Genomic DNA, 19,580 nt, shown 5'->3' with positions numbered 1-19,580 from the left:
TAAAAAGTCAGGATCTGGTGCCCCCTTCATCGCTCTCCTTTGCAAATCATCCCTGGCACATCCTGTCTGTGGAGGCTGTCGGGTGGACCACCGCACAGCTCCCCAGAGAGAAGTTGGGGGGATACACAGAGAAGCTGATTTTCCTGTGCTGTTTTGCACAAAATCAGGATGAACTTGGTTAGAATATGTTGGGGATGGAAGAATCCAGCTGATCAGAGCTCAGAAGCCACATCGCCCTTGGGGCCCAGGGGTGGGAGTGGGTCAGGACAGCTGCAGCAGCTCAGCCTGGCCTCCTGAACTCCAGTCCAGACTTGCCAGCCTTGCTCCTGCCCCCGGATCATGCCCTCCCGGCTGGGAGCGCTCTGAGCTACTCCGTTCTCCTATTTGGCTCTCTAGACTGATATTCCAGCCACCGCCCCACGATACAAGAGAATGAACTAAGGCCTAGACAAGGAAAAGCAACTTGCCCGGGAGGACACGGAGGCAGGGTAACATCCGATCCAGACTCCGTGACTCTCCACACTCGTCTGGGGCTTTCCCCGGCCCTACAGTGGCCCCGCGCTCATCGGCCTAACATGCTGTGATGCGCCCATGCGGTGACAAGCCAGACTTGCGCGCAGTGGAAAGAAGTTGTCCTCTTGGTCGGCAAGCATGTCATTTGGGAGGTGCCTCACGGTGGTTTCTCAGGGCAGCTGAGGAAATCCTGGCTCCAGCAGAACTGCGTCCCGAGCCTGCTGCACCAACCTTGTCCCGGAGGGGTATGTGACTGAACTGAACCCTGGCTGCAAGCAAAGCGGGGGCCCGGTGCTGTGCCTCCTCTCCACCGGGTTCCCAGCAGTCCCCGCCAGCCCTCTGGGAACTCTGGGCCCCACTGCCTCGATGGTGCCAAGTCCGCTCCAGCCCCTGAGCTGGGCAGCGGGCGGCCACCGGGTCCTCCAATGCCCCAGCCCGTGGATAAGGCCCGGTGACTAGTCGGGGAGTGAGGATTAGCTCAGGGCAGACGGTGAGGGCAGAGAGCGGGGGAAGCACTTGTCTCCTTTATTGAACAGCCGCGGGGCCACCTCCGCAGGGACCAGGCAGCCAGAGGAGGAGAAAGCGGGCAGGAGGCGGGGGGCGCCCATCCTCATTTCCAGTCCTTGAAGAATTGCTTGAAGATGGGGCTCTCCCGGCCCTGGGGCAGAATCTCCACCTGCAGGGAGGATGGGGGAGAAGTCTAGCCCACGAGGTTCCCACCTCTGCCTCCACCAGGCAAGGCCAGAGCGGAGCCACGGAGGAGGGTGCCGGGCGCCAGGCCTGAGTCCACATAGCTGTCCCGGCCAGGTATGCTCCTGGCCGAGAAATAAGCCAAGAGATGGGACACGGGCTGAGAAAACAGATTGCTTCAAGCACTGGGGTGCACAGTTCGAGAGACACGCCAGTCATCATGAGCCTTACCAGCTCCCCTCGGAATGACTCATGGAGTCGCTGTGCTAGAGCAACGGGGGCAGGACGAGCCGGGGACAAGGGCCCAGAGGAGGCACACAAGCTGCCACATGAGTGCTGCCCCGCATCCTCTCAGGAAGCACCGTGTACTTTCGGGGCACCTGGGTGGCTCAGTCAGTTGAGCATCTGACTCGGTTTCAGCTCAGGTCACGATCTCAGGGTCGTGAGACTGAGCCCCGCACTGAGCAGAGTCCGCTTCTCCTTCTCTCTCCCTCTGCCCCTCCCCTATCTCGTGCTCGTGCACAAGCGCGCTCGCGTGTGCGCGCTCTCTCTCTCTCTCTCTCTCTCTCTCAAATCTTTAAAGAAGGAAAAGAAAACACCATGTACTTTTAAAATGTTGAAGGACTAAAAAGGGCTTTCGCACTGGAGGGGGCGGTAGCGAGGCCTGACCGGTCCTGACTGTGCCCGGGGATTTCCTGCCCTTCCTGTCCGGTCTGCAGTGGCAAGAGGCCGCAGGAAGAGCCCCCGGAGGAGGAGGTGGGGCACCCAGGCGTCTCCTCACCTGAGTGTTGGGGGCATATCTCATGCGGGAGATGAAGTCCTCAGCCACTTGGAGAGCCGCCTGCCGCTCCTTCTCGTTAGCTTTTCGCCCTGGAATAATTGGAAGCGGATTGATTGATTGATTGATTTTTAAAGATTTTATTTATTTATTTATTTGACAGAGAGAGACACAGCGAGAGAGGGAACACAAGCAGGGGGAGCGGGAGAGGGAGGCGCAGGCTTCCCGCGGAGCAGGGAGCCCCATGCGGGGCTCGATCCCGGGACTCCGGGACCATGACCTGAGCCGAAGGCAGTCGCTTAACCAACTGAGCCACCCAGGTGCCCCAGCTGGCAACTTTTAAAATAAACAACAGACCAGGGGGTGCTAAGATGCTGAGGAGTCTTTGGAGGTGTGAAGTCAGCCCTGGAGACTTCCAACCCGGCAGCTCTGTGGGATGAAAACTGTTCTTTCTGCCTGCTCTAATCAAAACCTCCTGCTCAGACCATGGCCCCACGGATATTCAGGATTAGTGTTCCCGGTGGCCTGAGACTCTAAATCGAGAGCCCCACCCTGGGGCACCACACTGCTGGAGTCTGTCAACCGTACTGCTGACAAGTATCAACAAGTATCAGGCCTTTTGTGCAAAACTAAATAGGACAAAAGGGTGTGATTTATTATAATCTCAGTCCCATAATGCCAGACAGCCATTAGGCCTGCCACCTAAGAGCTTATAAAAAGGAAGACCATACAGTTATCCATTCCCTCCTGTGGGCCATCCCTCTAGTGCAAGATGTGCTCCAGTTTAAGGCAAGATACTTCTCTTCCTGGCTCCCAACTTTCTTGGGTTTTTTTTCCCCCTCTGGTTTCTCTTTCCAAAATGGTTCAGTTCTTTGCTTGGGGTTAAATTCCCTCCCGTGGGCATCTGGGAACCCCTCAAGCTCGGAACTGGTTCCATGGGAAAGGTACCCTGTGGTAGGAGGGGAAGGGCAGCCCCAGGGCCCAATCTCCAACCACCCCCACCCCAGCTCATCGTAGAAAGCTGCCATGCTCCTTGCTGCTCTGGCCCTTCTCTGAGCCCAGAGTATTACTGGCCAGTAGCAGCTACCCTGGGAACGCCTAATCCTTCCCCATCTTCCTCACCAAGCTAGGGCTGCGGGTTTCTCTTGGCTTTGGTTGCCCCCAAAATTATTTACTGAGCAAGTGCTATTTCGTCACGACACCAGAGATGATATGGTTCCTGCTTTCAGGAAGGTTGTAATCTGGTCAGGGAGGTAGGACACGCTCGAGAAAAGACAAGCATGGAGAAGTAAGGAGGTTCCCAGGGTCAGTCAGAGACTCAGAGCTTTGTTTCACCATTTTCAGTTAGACCAAGCGAACAGGCTTATACACAACAGTGTTTCTATCTCCAGCCAATACAATTTCTTGGAAAAATGAGTTCTAGTTCATTACCCAGGGCACAAAGTGAGATTTAATTTAAAATCTCTCCGTCACACCCCAAGGCAGAATGGCAAGACTGGGGTCCCAGCAGCCCCAAGGGCTTAGGGGTGCTGTAGGCTTAGGGGTGCTGTAGGACTGCAGTCCTCAAAATGTGATCCTGGACCAGCAGCAAGGCCTGGGACCCAGTTGGATATGCAAATTCTTTGGTGGTGTTTGGGGGTTGCGGGGCGCCCAGCCATCTGTCCTAACAGGCCCTCCGGGGATTCTAAGGCTTGTTGATGTTTCAGAACCTTTGCCTGGAATTTAGTGGGGGGAGCAGCAAAGAGAAAAGGCTCAGCGGCTCCCTGAGGCTGTTTTTGAAAGCAGTCAGGCAGGCTGAGCCCTCCAGGGGGAAGCGGCCTGGTCGCAGCAGCTGCAGGGGCCTCAGGCTAGAATGGAGAAGCCACTGTACCCTTCCAGATGTAGATCTTGCCACAGAGCCCGTTGTCCAGCACGAAGCAGTCATCCGACAGCAGCAGCTCGAGGGCAAAGGGACTGGAGTCGGCCACCTTGGTCAGGTTCATCTGTCCGGTGGCATCGGAGACCTGGGAGACGATGGGCAGTGCCAGATCCCATGCCCTGCCCCCAGCACACAGCCCCCAGCACATAGCCCCCATGGTCCCCACTCACGGTCCCTGCCCAAGGAGCAGAGAGGAGACTGGGCACCCCTCCCCTCACGTCACCCTCAATCACTGTAGTGCCGAGGCCTTGCATCCATTTGGAAATTAAGTGGATTCCAAATTACAAATAAATGCAAAGAATCCAAAAAAGTCAAGCTCAGCACTGGCTTCACACCTCCTTCTCCAAGAAAGGGCCGGAAGTGAAGTGGTCTTTATCTCCTCAGGGGGGCCAGACATCCATCCATTTCCCATCCTCACCTCACTCGAACCCTGGATAAACAACCCTGCTGCCCGACCCAACCTTCCCCGGGCTTCCTCCTCTCCCTTCAGCACGCCCTGCCCCAGGCCAGGGTAGCCCAGAGTGCCCACCTTATACAGAGCCGCGGCCTGAGCGTTTGTCCGGTCAGCTGTGAGGTCTTCCTCGGGGTTGCCCTCCTTCAGAGCTGGCTTGGGGCCCAGGACCTAGAGGGGCCAGGGCGGGCCAGGTTTCCAGGGATTCCTGGGCACCTGCCCCAGACCTTCCCAGCCCATCATGCCCAAGGCTACCAGGCCTGGGGAGGCAAACTGTGTCTTGCACAAGGGCACCCAGCAGAGGCGAGTGAGGGCTGGGTCCAGTCCAGTCCACCTGCCAGGCCCCTCGTCCATCCACCCAGAGGAGCACTTTACTCTGAATCACACGAGGGCACCCTGTGAGCTAGCCACAGCCCTAAGCAGTACCCCAGACCACCCACCCGCACCCCCCTCAACCCCCCAGCTCCTCCCGGCTGCCCACGCCAACGTCCCCCTACCTGGATCATCTCAGCGGGCTCTTCCCCATCCGTGACAATCTCCACCTGGGCCTTGCCCTGCCGCTCACTGTCCCGGATGGCCAGGGCCAGGTCCCGGGCCTTGTTGCGCTCCAGGATGTTGGACTTTCCACCACACCAGGCGAAGATGTTCTGGAGGGAATTGGGGAGGCTCAGCTGCCTGCATCATGCCTGTTGACTCTGTGTGTGTGTGTGTGTGTGTGTGTGTTGGCGGAAGGGTCCTGAAGAACTGCCCCTGGAGGCAAGACCATCCTAAGACAACACGACACTCTGCGAGAGAGAGAGAGAGAGTGTGTGTGTGTGTGTGTGTGTGTGTGTGTGTGTGTGTGTGTGTGTGTGTGTTGGCGGAAGGGTCCTGAAGAACTGCCCCTGGAGGCAAGACCATCCTAAGACAACACGACACTCTGCGAGAGTGTTTCCCTGCAGCCCCGTGTCCCTCCGCGTTCTCTCCACAAGGCTCACCCACATATACGTAAAGGTCTTTTATCTTGTCTGTAATCTATCTCCCCTGACTAGAAAGTAAGCTTCATTAGGGCATGAGCATTTTGTTTTGTGTTGCTTTGCTTTGTTCACAGCCGCGTGCCCAGTACTTCAACAGAGACTGGCGCATATTTAGATGCATATTAAATACTGAATGAATGAATGTATGAGTACGTGGAGGGGTGAATGGCATCCTTGAGGCCCGTATCTCACACGGCTACCAGCACTGTGCTGCGCCGGTCGCCTGCCTCCCGCTCACTGCTGCTCGCACCCCTTCCACTGCCCTGGGTTGGCTTCTGCCTTGAGCCTTCTGCACAAGACGTGGTCCAGACTCCTCCAACAGTCTCGGGACCTAGGTCTCAGGCTCCACAACAGTTTTTGCTCCCACTGCTCCTGTCCCCACCCAGGGTCCCCGTCAAGCCAGTCCCCTCCCTGCATGCCTGTCTGCACCTCTCCGCCTTCAGTGCCTCAGCCTCAGCTCACCTGTGCCTTCATCTGGAAAGGCTTGTCCCCCTCCGTGAAGGTCTAGTCAGAGGGCACCTTCCCGGGATAGTGGCGCCAGCACCAGCGCCCGCTAGAGGGAGCCCTGCCAGCCCCAAGGCCCCTCAGCACAGGCCCCTATCACATCCTACGGAGCATCGCAGCAGGTGACAGGCCTGTGTTGGCTGCCTCCCCAGGGCAAGCCATTTGTGGTCCCCGAGCTGGCTCAGAGTAGGTACCAGAGACTCACTGAGTGAACTGCTGAGCGGACAAATGAATGAGAGGTCTGGCTGGCCGCGAACTCAGAGCTACTAAGGCTCCAAGGGAAGGAGAAAGCAGGCTGCTCTGTTAGAGACAGTGGCTGGACGGCAGAGGGAGGTTGCTGTCTTTTTGAATGTAAGATGTTTTCCTAAAGGCTGAAGCGGCTTCTCGCCGGCTCCCTGGCCTCTTAAAAGCCGGGTGCCCACACAGTGCTCAGCCCCGCCCTGCCTGCTCACCTGGCCCAGGTCCAGGATGAAGCAGTCCCCGGTGTTGAAGCTGTCCCAGCTCAGTGCCCGCTCAGTGGCCCGGATGTTCTTCTTCCCCTTCACCTGGTACAGTTTCTTGATGGCAGCTGGAGCGGCCCCTGGGGAGGTCTTGTGAAATGCTGACTCCACTCCGCCTTCCTGCAGCCCAGACCGGCCAACCTTAGTGGGCTGACAGGAGGCCCGCGGCCCTCCGTACCCTGTGCCCGCGGAGGCTGGGCAGAAAGGTGGGGAGGACCCAGGCCTGAGGGCGCCTGGGCCTTCTGCAGCGTGCGAACTGGCTGGAAGGAGGAGTGGCTCTGAGAGAAGCCACAGGGTAAGGGCGCTGGGAGGTGGGCTCTGACCTGGTACTTGAGGCCACGTGGGAAGTAGCTCATGAAGAGGTCGGACTCATTGCCCTGCACCTCTCGGTGCTGCACGGGCCGCTCCCCAAGCAGGGTGTTGAGATGCACGGCCAGCACAGCACAGGCCCCCTGCTCATCCCGGGAGGACTGCTGGCCTGCGGTGGCAGGGAGGGGCAGGGCAAAGCCCGTGAGACCCATGCCAGCCCCAGCTCCACACCCTCAACTGGTCCCCCAGCCCCCTTACCTATCCACAGGTGCAGGTGGGAGAGCTCCTCCGGACCATTGTGCAGCACTAGGTAGGAGTCCCCCGAGAAGAAGACGCCCTGGTTCTCACGTGCTACGGGCACTGGCTTCAGTTTCTCCACCCGCCATACATGCAGGCCGGGATCCTGCACCGAGGCTGGGAACGGGGAGCCACTGCAGGAGGGAAGAGGGGTGGCAGTGGGGGCCAGGGCCCATGAGGAGTGGACCTAAGCAGACACCTGGGAGGACCGGGATGGGCGGGGGACTGTGGTGTGGGGATGAGGGAAGCTGTGAGGAGGGCAGCCCTTGGGGGTGAAGAAGGTGAGGGATGAAAGGGAATGGGGCACATAGCCTACCTCTGGGGGAGGCGTGTGTACATGCTGTTTCCTGTTCTGGAAAGACAGAAGAAGCCATTATGATTACACATGTTATGACAACCACCTTTCGCACTGGTCTGGGGAGGCCCTTCCAGGTGTCAAATGCTATCATATTCATTAACTACTTCATCTCCAAGAGCCCAAGAGAAGATTACCCTGGCTCCATTATGCAGGCAAAGAAACTGAGGCTCAGAAAGTCTAAGTCCAAAGCCACAAAGCTTGTGAGTGGCTAGTGAAAACTATGTTTCTGACTCCTGGGCCAATGTCTTTCTCTTGCTGTGACTTCTCAGCCATACCTCTCTTCTGCTTCCAGACCCCTAACTGTGGGTCTTACACGAGGCTGACTGATGTACAGCTCTTTAAGCAATACTGCTTATATTAGAAAAGTCGAAAATCAATAACTTAAGTTTCCACCATAAAAACACCAGAGAAGGAAAAGCAAATTAAGCTCAAAATAATCAGAAGAAAAGAAATAATAAAAATAAGAGCAGAAATTAATAGAAAGAAAAATATATATACGGAGAGAAAAATCAATGAAGCTGGTTTTTGGGAAAAAAAATCAATAAAACTGATGAACCTTTAGACAAACTGATTAGGAAAAAGAAAAGACACAAATTTCCAATTCAGAAATAAGAGAGATGAGTCACTACAGATTCTACAAATACTAAAAGGATAAAGACAATATTACAAAAACTTATGCCAATATATTCAACAAATGGGCAGATTCCTTGAAGGATACAAATAATGAAAGTTCACTCAAGAAAAAATAGATTACCTGAATAGTTCCAATATCTATTAAAGAAATTGAATTTGTACTTAACTCCCCCTCCAGTTCCAAGTCATGGTACATTCTTTTTTAATTTTATTTTCTTAGATTATTTATTTATTTGAGAGAGAAAGAAAGAGAGAATATGAGTGGGGACGGTGCAGAGGGAAAGGGAGAAACAGACTCCTTACTGACAAGGGAGCCCCACCTGGGACTCAGTCCCAGGACCCCGAGATCACAACCTGAACTGAAATCAAGAGTTGGATGCTCAACTGACTAAGCCACCCAGGTGACCCTCAAGTCATGGTACATTCTACCAAAAATTTAAGGAAGACATAGTACCAACTCTATGCAAACTTTTCCAGAAAATAGAAGAGAACAGTTCTCAATTCATTCTATGTCACCAGCATTATCCTGATATAACAAACCAAATAAATATATTATAGAAAAGAAAATTAGGGTGCACCTGGGTGGCTCAGTCAGTTGAATGTCTGACTCTTGATTTTGGCTCAGGTCAGGAGTCTGCCTGGGATTCTCTCTGTCCCTCTTCCTTTGCCCCTCCCCACCATGCTCACTCTCTTTATTCTCATAAATAAATAAACAAACAAATAAATAATTTTTAAAAATTAGGCCAACATCCCTCATGAACATAGACACAAAAATATTATCAAAATTTTAGCTTATGGAATTCAATATATAAAAAGGATAAAACACTAACTGGCATTTATCCCAAGAATGCAAAGTTAGTTTAACATCTGAAAATCAATCAGTGTAATCCACCTTATTGCTTTCTAAGTCAGCATGACTGTACATAAACTTTGTTTAAACCAAAATCCTGATTTATGTCACACCAAACATACATTGTACATGTGCCTTGTAAATGAGTAGCCTGAAGGAAACCATCTCATTCTTAAGATAGTGACCAATGCTCCTACTTCCTGCATTCCTTGACGTTGAAACTCATGGTTCCTACCTATATGCTAATCTATAATCTCTTGAGCTTTTGTAAGATGTAGAAAAGTATACAACCCTGTAAAAACTGTCCATTCTCTGGAGCACATTCTTCCCTGTGAAGAGCATGTTTCCCAGGCAACTGTCCTAACTTGGGCTCAAATAAAACTCTCTTTCTTTCTTTTAGAGATTCTAAAAGGTTTGTTCATTTTGCATCAACTATATATATTGCATTGACAATATATGTGTGTGTATATATATATATATATATATAACCATCTCAACAGATGCAGAAAAAGCATTTACTAAAATTCTACATCCGTTCCTGACTTAAAAAAAAAAAAAAAAACTTTCGGCAAACTAGCAATAGAAGGGAACTTCCTCAAACTAATAAAAGGCACCTACCAAAAACAAACAGAGAAACACAAAAGCCCTAGAGCTAACATTACACTTAGTGCCTTCCCTAATTCTAAACTCTCAATTCCCAGGCATCAACAATCACTTGCGGATGACCAGCTCTCCTCAAATGCCTCTGTAGGGGGCAACCACAGCACCCCAAGATCGGCCACTTTGGCATGAACATTATTTTGACTTAAAAGCAATCAAAACCCAATTGATTCAGTAAAAGTGGTTTACCTCCCCTTTAACTGCCTGCTTATACTAGGAAGAGAGCTCTTAACAGATTCCTCTTTTTTTTTTTAAAGATTTTATTTATTTATTCATGAGAGACAGAGAGAGAGAGAGAGAGAGAGGCAGAGGGAGAAGCAGGCTCCCAAGGAGCAGGGAGCCTGATGCGGGACTCGATCCCAGGACCCTGGGATCATGACCTGAGCCGAAGGCAGACGCTTAACCATCTGAGCCACCCAGGCGCCCCAACAGATTCCTCTTTACCTAAGAAACTTACCTATATAATGGGGCAAGCTTTGTTTTCCAAGCATCTCCTCTCACCTTCCTGCTGATGGTCTTTCTCCCCTTTGTATCCTCAGACCCTACCCCTCTCCTCAGCTCCTATTAAGAGTCTTGTTGCTTCACTGTCTTTGGAATTTCCATGTCTGTGTGGATTCCCCATACGTATGCTATTAAATTTAATTTTCTCCTGTTAATCTGTCTCCTGTCAATTTGATTCTAAGTCCAGCTAGAAGGACCTGGAGGGGCAGGGGAGTTTTTCCTCCCCCACACCTCAAACGTCATGTTATTCTATAGGCCACCAGTGAAAGCAACCTTTTTTGGACAAGTTACTCAGGGGGGAAATGGTCAAGGCAAGTATTTTAAAAATATGTATATTTTTTAAAAATTCAGCAAATGCAGTAGCCACAGCTTCACTCACCATCTCTTTCCTATGTTCCGATTACTACACAGCTTTTTCTTTTTTTGGCGTAAAATGCACAGCCCACACACTAGCAAGCACTGTAACACAATTCACGCTGTGCAGGTGAACAGCATTTTTGTAAGCTGAGCCTCTGTGACTCAGAGCAGGGGCCTGGGGAATTTCAGGGTGAAGAGGCAAACTGGCACCATGGGGAGCTTCTTGGGGACTGGGGAAACAGGAAGGGCGAAGGGCCATCTTTAGGGGACGGGCTGGAGAGCAGAGGGTCTTGGGTCTGAGCAGAAAATGGAGGGAAAAACAGGAGCAGTGGTTATGGATGTCAAATACCACGGGAATCATGACTTCTTTTCCATTCCTAACTCACAACAGAGCTGAAGGCATTTTTTTGGAACCACCCTTTCCTAAAGCAGGAGGTGGTGAGGGGGAAGTTTGGGGGAGGGAACCTTTAATGTTCCTCCATTCCGCAGAAGGTCACATGCTTGCCCACATCCCCTGCCATGGGCTACTCAGCCTGTGACTCAGGTCTGAAATGGTGAGGCAGCTGCCCTACGCCCAAGTCAGCAGAGAGGTGGTGTGAACAAGAGGGTCAATTGTTAGCTTTACTACTTCTCCTTCTGTGTTCCTGATCTGGGAGCTCAGGCCATAACTCAGAAGCAGGCAGCCCCCTCTCAGGACTACAGGTCTCTGGCAGCCACTGCAGGGTTTTAACGAAAGAGGTTTGGCCACCTGCTTCTTCATCATCGTGGCTGCCTGTTAAAATTAGCTTGGGATCTTATAAAACGCAGAGGCCCCGGCCCCAGGCCTGGAGATTTTGATCACAGAGGCGTGGAGTGGGGCCTGTGCATCTGCATTTTCAACATATGTTCCAGGGGATTCTCTGCTGCCAGTTAACTGTCCAGAATGGCATCTCATACCTGCCTGTATATTAGAATCATCAAACTCAAAAAAAATCCCAATGTCCAGGCCACACACCAGAACAGTTACAATCAGAGTTTCTGAGGGTGGAGCCCCGATAGCGTATGTAAGAAGTCCCAGGCGACTCTAAAGCTCAGGTCAGGGCGGAAACCCCTGCTGTCCCATCAGGTCCCTGCCCCTTGGCCTTCTGCTCCAGGCTCTGCTCCAGGGGCTACTTGACACCTCTGCCTTCTAGCCACTCTGCCCAAGCCCACAGTGGCTTGAGCTTTCTCAGTGTGCACGCCCACCCTCAAGTCCAGTATGCACCCTCCAGGCTCAGACCAAACCCCAGCTGTCCAAGGAGCCTGCCAGGACATTTGGTAGCCTCAGCCTTTTCTGGGAGTGCTCCCAGCCCTCTCACTAGGGAGCAGATACCTCAGTCTCTACTTGCAGGTGGTCTATTAGGATGACCTGACAGCTTCATGTCTTATCCAGAGCGACAGACTTGCCTGACATTCCTGCATTCCTCTAGCAGCCCACGCCAGGCTCTATGCAATTCCATACAAAGTCTACGCTGGGAGCTTGGCACTGGGCAGAGTGATGGTGGGGGCACAGAAATGAGAAAGAACAACCCATGTCTCATGGTCTAACTGGAGGAGGCAGAGAAGTAGGGAGCCATCACACAGTGGGGCCAAAGACAAACTTCCCCTAGGTGGGGAATGTCACAGAATCACAGATGTCAGCGTTAGAAGGAGTCTAAATACTTATCTAAATCTGCTCTGCATCTGCCTCCCAACACATGCCCATACGCACACAGTGCAGGAATCCCTTCTATAGCATCCCTCACCATCCTCCTTTTGAACACTTCTGGTGATGGGGAACTCACCACCTCCCAAGACAACCTCTTCCATACATACCTCTTACATTAAAACCATTGCTTCTTCCCACTCTGCCAGAGTACTCTGAGTTATGGATCTGCCCACCTCCCCTACCAGACTATAAAGGCCTATTGGGCGGGGACTGTATTTTGTCTCTCTGGACCTAGCTGGAACCTGAAGGGGAGCAAAATATACCACCCCAAAATAAGCCTCTTTGCATGCCGATTATTTTAAACCGGCTATTTTTAAGAAGCAGCAGACACAGGTGACATTCTGAAAACCAAGTAGAAGTTGCCCTTCGTAAGAGACATTTACACTTATAAGGGAAATCTCCCTCTGTAAGGGTGTCTCCCCACTGCATCAGGAAGGGAGGGGGGGATGACTGTAGCAACTTATCAGAGGGGAAAGCAGCCACTTAAATCTGCATAACACTCTTACCCTTGTTCACCGTGCTTTTCCTGGTAACCTCCCCTTAACGGACCCCCAACATCCTTTTTCTTTAGCATAAGATGGTATTTAAGGTGATGGCTTCGACCATTTCAGGGCGTTTTCCTGGGTCTCTCCCAAGTATACAGCAGGTATACACGTTATTAAACTTTCTGGTTTTGTCCTGTTAATCTGTCTTATATCGATTTAATAGACCAGCCAAAGAACCTAGAAGGGAAGGGAAAACTTTTCCGCCGCTATAAACCCCACCCTGTGCCCGGCATCCTGCAGGCGCTCAGAGGGTGCGTCGGATACACAGGACTTGTGGTGCTGCGATTTCTAGAGCAGCTGGAGCCCGAGAGAGAGAGAGAGAGAGAGAGAGAAAGAGAGAGATTTCACAGGCTGGGACAAGTTGCAGCAGCCCCAGAGGCAGAAAGCAGAGGCTGGGGAATCCAGTGAGACCGTCATGGGGCCAGGGGTGGGGGAGGATGCACACGGGTCTGGCCGGACTTCGGACTTCGGAAGGAACCTGCCTTTGAAGATAGCCTGGGGGACCTCCTCCACTCTCCCTTCCCTCCTCCCCCCCCCTTCCCCTACCCCAAGCCCAGGACCAAACCCTCAGCTGAGGTCTCGTTGGATCTGCAAAATAATGGGCTGGGCTAGTTTGAATTCAAATGCTCTGACCGTCCCCCAACCACTGCAGCCCACCCGTCTACAATCACTCCAGTCCAGTCTTTGGGATGGGCAGCCTCAAATCTGTCAGGAGGTCCGCACCACCTCTCCCGCCAGCCAGGTCACGCCTGACCCAGGAGTGGCTCGTCAGTATCCTGGGCACAACCTGCCCTCCTCTGGGGCAGCCTGTGGGGCTCCAGTCAGACCATAAATGTACCTGGAGCCTGGCACAAAGCTGCCAGGACAGCGGGCTGGGGGACACCGGTCCCGGACAAAGCAGCTTCCAGAAATGTGAGTCTGTTTCCAGACCCTGGCAGCCAGCCCTCACCTGCCTGCGTTAGAGGTCCCAGCTAGAAGTCCCCGGGGCCGACTCTCCCTCAACCACCCTGCCACTTTCACCTTTCCGCAGCTCTCCTTCCTCGTACTTGTTCTTTTCAGGCTCTTCCTCCTAGCCCGCCGCACCCAGCCTCTCACTTTCCCAGGTCCCGGCCCGGGCTGCCCCGCCCACCTGCCCCGCCTGGCTCCGCCCCCGCCCCGCCCCTGCGGAGCCTGGTCCCCATCCGCTCGGGGGGACAGTGCTGAGGAGCCGGCCGGCCTCGATGGAGGAGGGCGAGCGCTGGGGGCCAGCAGTGGATGCCGCCGGCCTGGCTCCTCGCGGGCACCCCCGGGGGCTGAGGTCCACCCCGGCTCGGGGCCTCCCCATAGTGGCCTCAGCTGGCTGCTGGCCAGGGTCACCTCTGAGACTGGGACCTGCGAGGAGAGCCCCAGGAAAGCCACCACACTCACCAGCACTGGGCGGCCGTGTCTGCGAGCCCCGGCCTCAGCTGGGTTAGTCATATTTCCTGGGTGGGGTCACTGCCTCTGCAGTGACAATTTCCTCCTCCCCCAGACTTGTCTTCCTCCTTGCCCTGAATGCATACATTTGATTTTTTTTTTTTTTTTTTTTAAGCTCACTAATGAGGGAGTGTCTGGGGTCTGGAAAACATTCTTTGCTGTGTCCTGCATTCCAAATGCCTCTGGAGTCTACCCTGGGTCATCTCCTTGTTCACTAGATGTTTACTGACACACAGTCTTGGCACTGGGTGCTCTGAGGGACAGCAATAAAATGAAGAGTGGTTCAGAGCACCTGGCTGGCTCAGTGGGGAGAGCATGAGACTCATGATCTTGGGGCTGTGAGTTTGAGCCCCACATGGGTGCAGAGCCTACTTAAAAAAAAAAAAAAAGAGTGGTTCTGGCTCAGCTCAGGGGCCCCATCTTTTTTTTTAAAGGATTTCACTGATTTATTTTTTTAAAGATTTATTTATTTATTTATTTATTTATTTATTTGAATGAGAGAGAGCGCACATGAGAGGGGGGAGGGTCAGAGGGAGAAGCAGACTCCCTGCCGAGCAGGGAGCGTGACGCAGGACTCGATCCAGGGACTCGATCCAGGGACTCCAGGATCATGACCTGAGCCGAAGGCAGTCGCCCAACCACCTGAGCCACCCAGGCACCCAGCCCAGGGGCCATCTTGCCTACATCACATCACAGGACCCTAGAGCTAGTCTGGCCAACTTGCTTGCCCACTTCCTAGAGGAGGATGCTGAGGCCCTGAGAGCACAAGTGGCTAGCCCACGGTCCTGTGCGAGGTCACACAGGAATGGGAGGCAGAGGCAGTGTAAGGGAAGCTTCCATTTCTTTCTGAATCCATGCAGAGGGATGCAGAGTCTGTGTGTGCTGCAGGGGAAAGTTAGCCCCCAGTTACTTGCCCACATGTGTGGCTCCTCTGCCCAGGACTCTGGCCTGCCTGTTCAGAACACAGGCCTGTCCTGGCTCAGGGCTGCTCAAAAGGCTAATTAAAGATAAGGTTCAGCCTTTAGGGTCAAGGCCCCACCCAGGAGGTGGCAATTTGGACAGTAGAACTAGGTCAATCCATGTGTTAAAATTTCTGGACCAGGGGCGCCTGGGTGGCTCAATCGTTAAGCATCTGCCTTCAGCTCAGGTCATGATCCCAGGGTCCTGGGATTGAGCCCCACATCGGGCTCCCTGTTCGGTGGGAAGTCTGCTTCTCCCTCTCCCACTCCCCCTGCTTGTGTTCCTGCTTTCACTATGTCTCTCTCTGTCAAATAAATAAATAAAATCTTAAAAAAAAAAATTCTGGACCAGAGCAAGATGGTAAATTCTCTTTGGAGAATGCAGACTAGCTGGCATCTGAGCGTCTCCATGGTCAAACTGCTGGCCTTAAACACAAGGTAATCTGGGTTGTAATACCAGCAAGAGCCTTGTCCCCGACAAGAACCAGAGGCTGGGCAGATAACCTGGCAGAGTGGAAAGAGCTGAATAGTCTGACTACTTACTCACTGTGTTTAATCTGGAGCCTCACTGTGCCCAATCTGTGAAATGGGAAGAAAAATAAAGGTGAAGATTAAATGAGATCATAAAATTAACAAATAGATGCTTAATAAACCTAGATTTATTTTTCTTCCCAACAAAGGGAATTTACAAGGGAACCCCAGTACCTGTGCTGGACACCTCAGGAAGTAATGGCCCTGCCCCCTCCAACCATGAGCTCGGTGTAGCTGGCAGGGGGATGGGAAGTTACAGCACACCACACCTCTTGTCCCTAGCCCCGGGACTCCCACCCTAGCAAGGTTTCCAGACTCTAGTCTGCCCCGGTGCATAACTGGGGTTGACTCTTGGGTTCTGGACTGACTCTGTGCAATGACTCTGTGCATTACCGAGGACACAGGATGAATGGGAGTCCCTGCTCTCCACATTTGAGCCTCACTTGGCGAAACGTGGCCCCATCACCACAAAAATAAAAAGAGGTTTGCGAATTAACAACGAAACAAAAGAGCAGGTCACTCCACCTGGGAATCCCAAGCGCCTTGGCACTCAATACGCGCTAAAAACATTATCTGGTAACCAGACTCTAAAACTTGTTTTTTGTTGTTGTTGTTTCGGTTTGTTTTTTAACCAGATCCACATTTTTCCTCTCCCTCCAGGCTCCCCCAGCAGGAATGCTCAGTTTGTCACAGATGGAGTAAAATAAATCATTCCTTTAGCAAGGATCCGCCCTCTCCCGTCCTTCCTTTCCGGAAGCGGGGAGACACGACAAGGCAAGCGGGTGTGCCCCAAAGAGAGGGGGAGCGAGCGCCCCGAGGAGGCGCCCCCGGCCAGCTGAGCCCCTCCGATCCCTACAGGGGAGCGGGGCGCCGGGTGGTCAGACCCCACAGCGCTGTTTGCCTGCCAGCGCCTCGCCAGGCGGCTCGGACCGCGGCCTCCGCGGCCCCCCACGCCGCGGGGAGTCAGAGGGAGGGGCGCGGGCGGCTGGAGCCGGCTGGGGGCGCTACTGAGCCCTCCTCGCCCCTGACCCTGCCCGGGAGCCCGGGACGCGCACGCGGACCTAGAATTGAGGCGGGTATTAGGGAGGCTAACAACAGCCAAGCAGCGCGGGGAAACTCCGCCAGGGATGGCGGTGTCCACAGCCCAGTCGACTGACAGATCCTCGGCCTAGGTCGAGCTCTGACCGCTGCTGTCTGTGCCTTGAGTGCCTGCTATGAACTCAGTGCTCTGCACACGATGTGGTTCTGTCCTCAGACTTACTACCCCCATAGTTATGCTTCATGGACGGAGAAGAGTCAGGGAGGCTCAGAGGGGGTGACTGGTCCAGGGCCACATTCCCAGTTCAGCCACAGAACCAGGATTCTAGCCCAGGCTGGTCTGGCTTCAAAGCCGGTGCTTGACCTGCAATACCTCTCCCCTTTCTCTCTATTCAGAGGAAAACAGGCCAGCCAGTGTATGCACCAGCCAGCCAGGCCCTCCAGGAAGTGAGTCAGACAGCACATGGGCCACACTGCCACCTTGGATCTTGAGTGGAGAGTCATGAGCCGCAGGCAAACCCCAAAAGATGTCAGCTGACAAAAGGCATTGCGATCAGGGTATGGACCTGGCCTCCTGACACAGTGGTAACAGGACACTGTTCTTTCTTTAAAGAGCAGCTTTAAAACTTCCAACTAGGGACGCAGGGGTGGCTCAGTCAGTTGAGTGTCTGACTCTTGGTTTCAGCTCAGGTCATGATCTCATGGGTCTTAGAATCGAGCCCCATGCTCTCTCTCTCAAATAAATAGTAAATCTAAAATTTAAAAAAAAAAAATCAAAAACTTCCAACTAGCTTATGGGTGCCTGGCTGGCTCAGTCAGTAGAGCTTGGGACTCTTGATCTCCTGGTCATGAGTTTGAGCCCCATGCTGGGGGTAGAGTTTATTTTAAAAAATTAATAAATAAAATGTATTTTAAAAAAAAATTTTAGGGGCATCTGGGTGGCTCAGTTCATTAAGCGTCTGCCTTTGGCTCAGGTCAGGTCCTGGGAGGGAGCCCCTGTTCAGCGGGGAGTCTGCTTCTCCCTCTCCCTCTGCCCCTCCCCCAACTTGTGCACGTGCTCTCTCTCTCTCTCTCTCTCTCTCTCAGATGAATAAATAAAGATTTTATTTATCTGAAAGAGAGAGAAAGAGAGCACGAGCAGGGGGAGGGGCAGAGGAAGAGGGAGAGAAAATCCCAAGGAGACCCCACACTGAGCATATCCGACATGGGGCTCAATCCCTGAGATCATGATCTGAGCCGAAACCAAGAGTTGGATGCTCAGCTGACTGAGCCACCCAGTGGCCCCAATAAAATTTATTTAAAAAAAATATTCCAACAAGCTTGAATTTTTCTGAGGCCTACTGATGGGGCTTGGGGTAAAGGAAGTAGTTCAAAGTCTGGTTCTACCCTTTTCTGTCTGGACCATGCTAGGCAACCACACTTCACTGAGCAGTGCTTAGAAACCACCCTCCACCTGTCCACCCTCCTCTGGCCAACTGCTCACCCTGCAGACTCAGTTGAAATATCCGTCTCCTGAAACATGCAGCAATCCCTGCCTCCCTCCTCTGTAGACCCCAGGTGCTCTGGGCATCAAGGCTACTGGGCCAACTGGGTCTACAGCCTCCATGGGAAAACTTTTCGACCACACCCCACAAAGGAAGGTGGAATTGTACTTGTGGGTAACCTAGTTTACCTCTCTGGTCCACTTCCCAACAGTTGTGCCCTGCCAACTCCCAGCTAGACATAGTCTTCCCAGAGCATTCCCATTTTCTACATTTTTAGGTAAAATTTACAGTGAAATGCACAAAGCATAAGCATAATGAGTTTTGGCATTTGCAAATACCCATGTAAACCTATATCCTACCAAGATATAAAACACTTCCACCCCCCTGGAAATTTCCTTTGTCATCACTTTTTCTTTCTTTCTTTTTTTTTTTAAGATTTTATTTATTTATTTGACAGAGAGAGACACAGCGAGAGAGGGAACACAAGCAGGGGGAGTGGGAGAGGGAGAAGCAGGCTTCCCGCGGAGCAGGGAGCCCGATGCGGGGCTCGATGAGGGGCTCGATCCCAGGACCCTGGGATCATGACCTGAGCCGAAGGCAGACGCTTAACGACTGAGCCACCCAGGCGCCCCGCCCTTGTCATCACTTTTATCATCTGCTACACGTGTACCTCTCCCACCACACTGTTGGCTCCTCCAGCCAGGAGCTACATCAGGTTATCCTTGTGAAATGAGGAGTGCAAGGGCAGGCCACGCCAAGATGGGCCACCTTGGCATGAAGGTCATATTGAGTTAAAAAGCAATCAAAACCCAGCAAATTCAGGAAAAGCTCTTTACTCCCTTCCCCTACCAAAGGCCTAAAAGAATTTAAGTAGAGGAGCTGCTCCAGGAAGACAGCCATCACCATCAACAATTACATTATACTATGAACTAGGTACGGTAGACTGGAAGGAACCTAGCCCAGGCCCATCTGATCAAAGTCCTCTCTGTCCATTGTTTCTGAGTGGCCTAGAAAACATTTGTCCACCAAACATTTACTCTTGTTAATCCTCCTGTGAGTTGCATTCTTTCCCTTTGAAGTCCCAGAACCCTACCCCCTTCTCCTTAATTCAGCATGACAACTGGATCTCATTTTGCCTGACTGTCTCTGGAATTTCCACATCTATGTGGGTTCCCCATATGTACACTATTAAATTTGATTTTCTTCTGTTAATCTGTCTCACGTCAACTTGATTCTTAGTCCAGCTGGAAGGACCTTGAAGAGAACAAGAAATACCTGCTCCCCGCAGACGCCAGCACCCAGCAGAGCACCTGGCAGGTAACAGACACTCAAAAAACATTTTTTTAAACTAGATTTTTACTCTGATTAGCAGATTAGAGAGCAAAATCCCCATATTCTAGTGCATCCCCAAGGTACTTTGTCACCTTGGGAAAGTCACTTAAACCTTTTGAGCCACAGGTTTCTCACCTGTGAAGGGAGGACAATAACCCAGTCATCCTACCTTAGG

General features: G+C 52.4%; 1 protein-coding gene across 5 annotated transcripts; it reads right to left on the bottom strand.

The window, feature by feature from the left end:
* Positions 1–1,016: 1,016 nt before the first annotated feature.
* On the bottom strand, positions 1,017–14,062 carry CAPG (capping actin protein, gelsolin like). 5 transcript variants are annotated; one of them, XM_027623771.2, is made up of 10 exons: positions 14,014–14,062; positions 7,293–7,328; positions 6,938–7,110; positions 6,694–6,848; positions 6,323–6,490; positions 4,848–4,997; positions 4,429–4,521; positions 3,852–3,984; positions 1,985–2,073; positions 1,017–1,189 (listed from the first exon to the last, which is right to left on the bottom strand). In XM_027623771.2, the coding sequence occupies exons 2-10, from the start codon at positions 7,313–7,315 to the stop codon at positions 1,124–1,126; spliced, it is 1,050 nt and encodes a 349-aa protein (XP_027479572.1). In that variant the 5' UTR covers positions 7,316–7,328; positions 14,014–14,062; the 3' UTR covers positions 1,017–1,123. The 5 variants fall into 5 exon arrangements, with proteins under 5 accessions (XP_027479572.1, XP_027479571.1, XP_027479575.1 ...); XM_027623770.2 differs by lacking the exon at positions 14,014–14,062 and adding an exon at positions 13,627–13,733; XM_027623774.2 differs by lacking the exon at positions 14,014–14,062 and adding an exon at positions 13,627–13,707 and having other exon boundaries at positions 7,293–7,323.
* Between the last annotated feature and the right edge of the window lie 5,518 nt (positions 14,063–19,580).

The sequence above is a fragment of the Zalophus californianus genome, chromosome 8 (assembly GCF_009762305.2).
Source record: "Zalophus californianus isolate mZalCal1 chromosome 8, mZalCal1.pri.v2, whole genome shotgun sequence".
NCBI classification, from domain to species: domain Eukaryota; kingdom Metazoa; phylum Chordata; class Mammalia; order Carnivora; family Otariidae; genus Zalophus; species Zalophus californianus.
The sequence above is the reverse complement of the archived record's forward strand: the minus strand, read 5'-3'. Positions and strand labels throughout refer to the sequence as shown.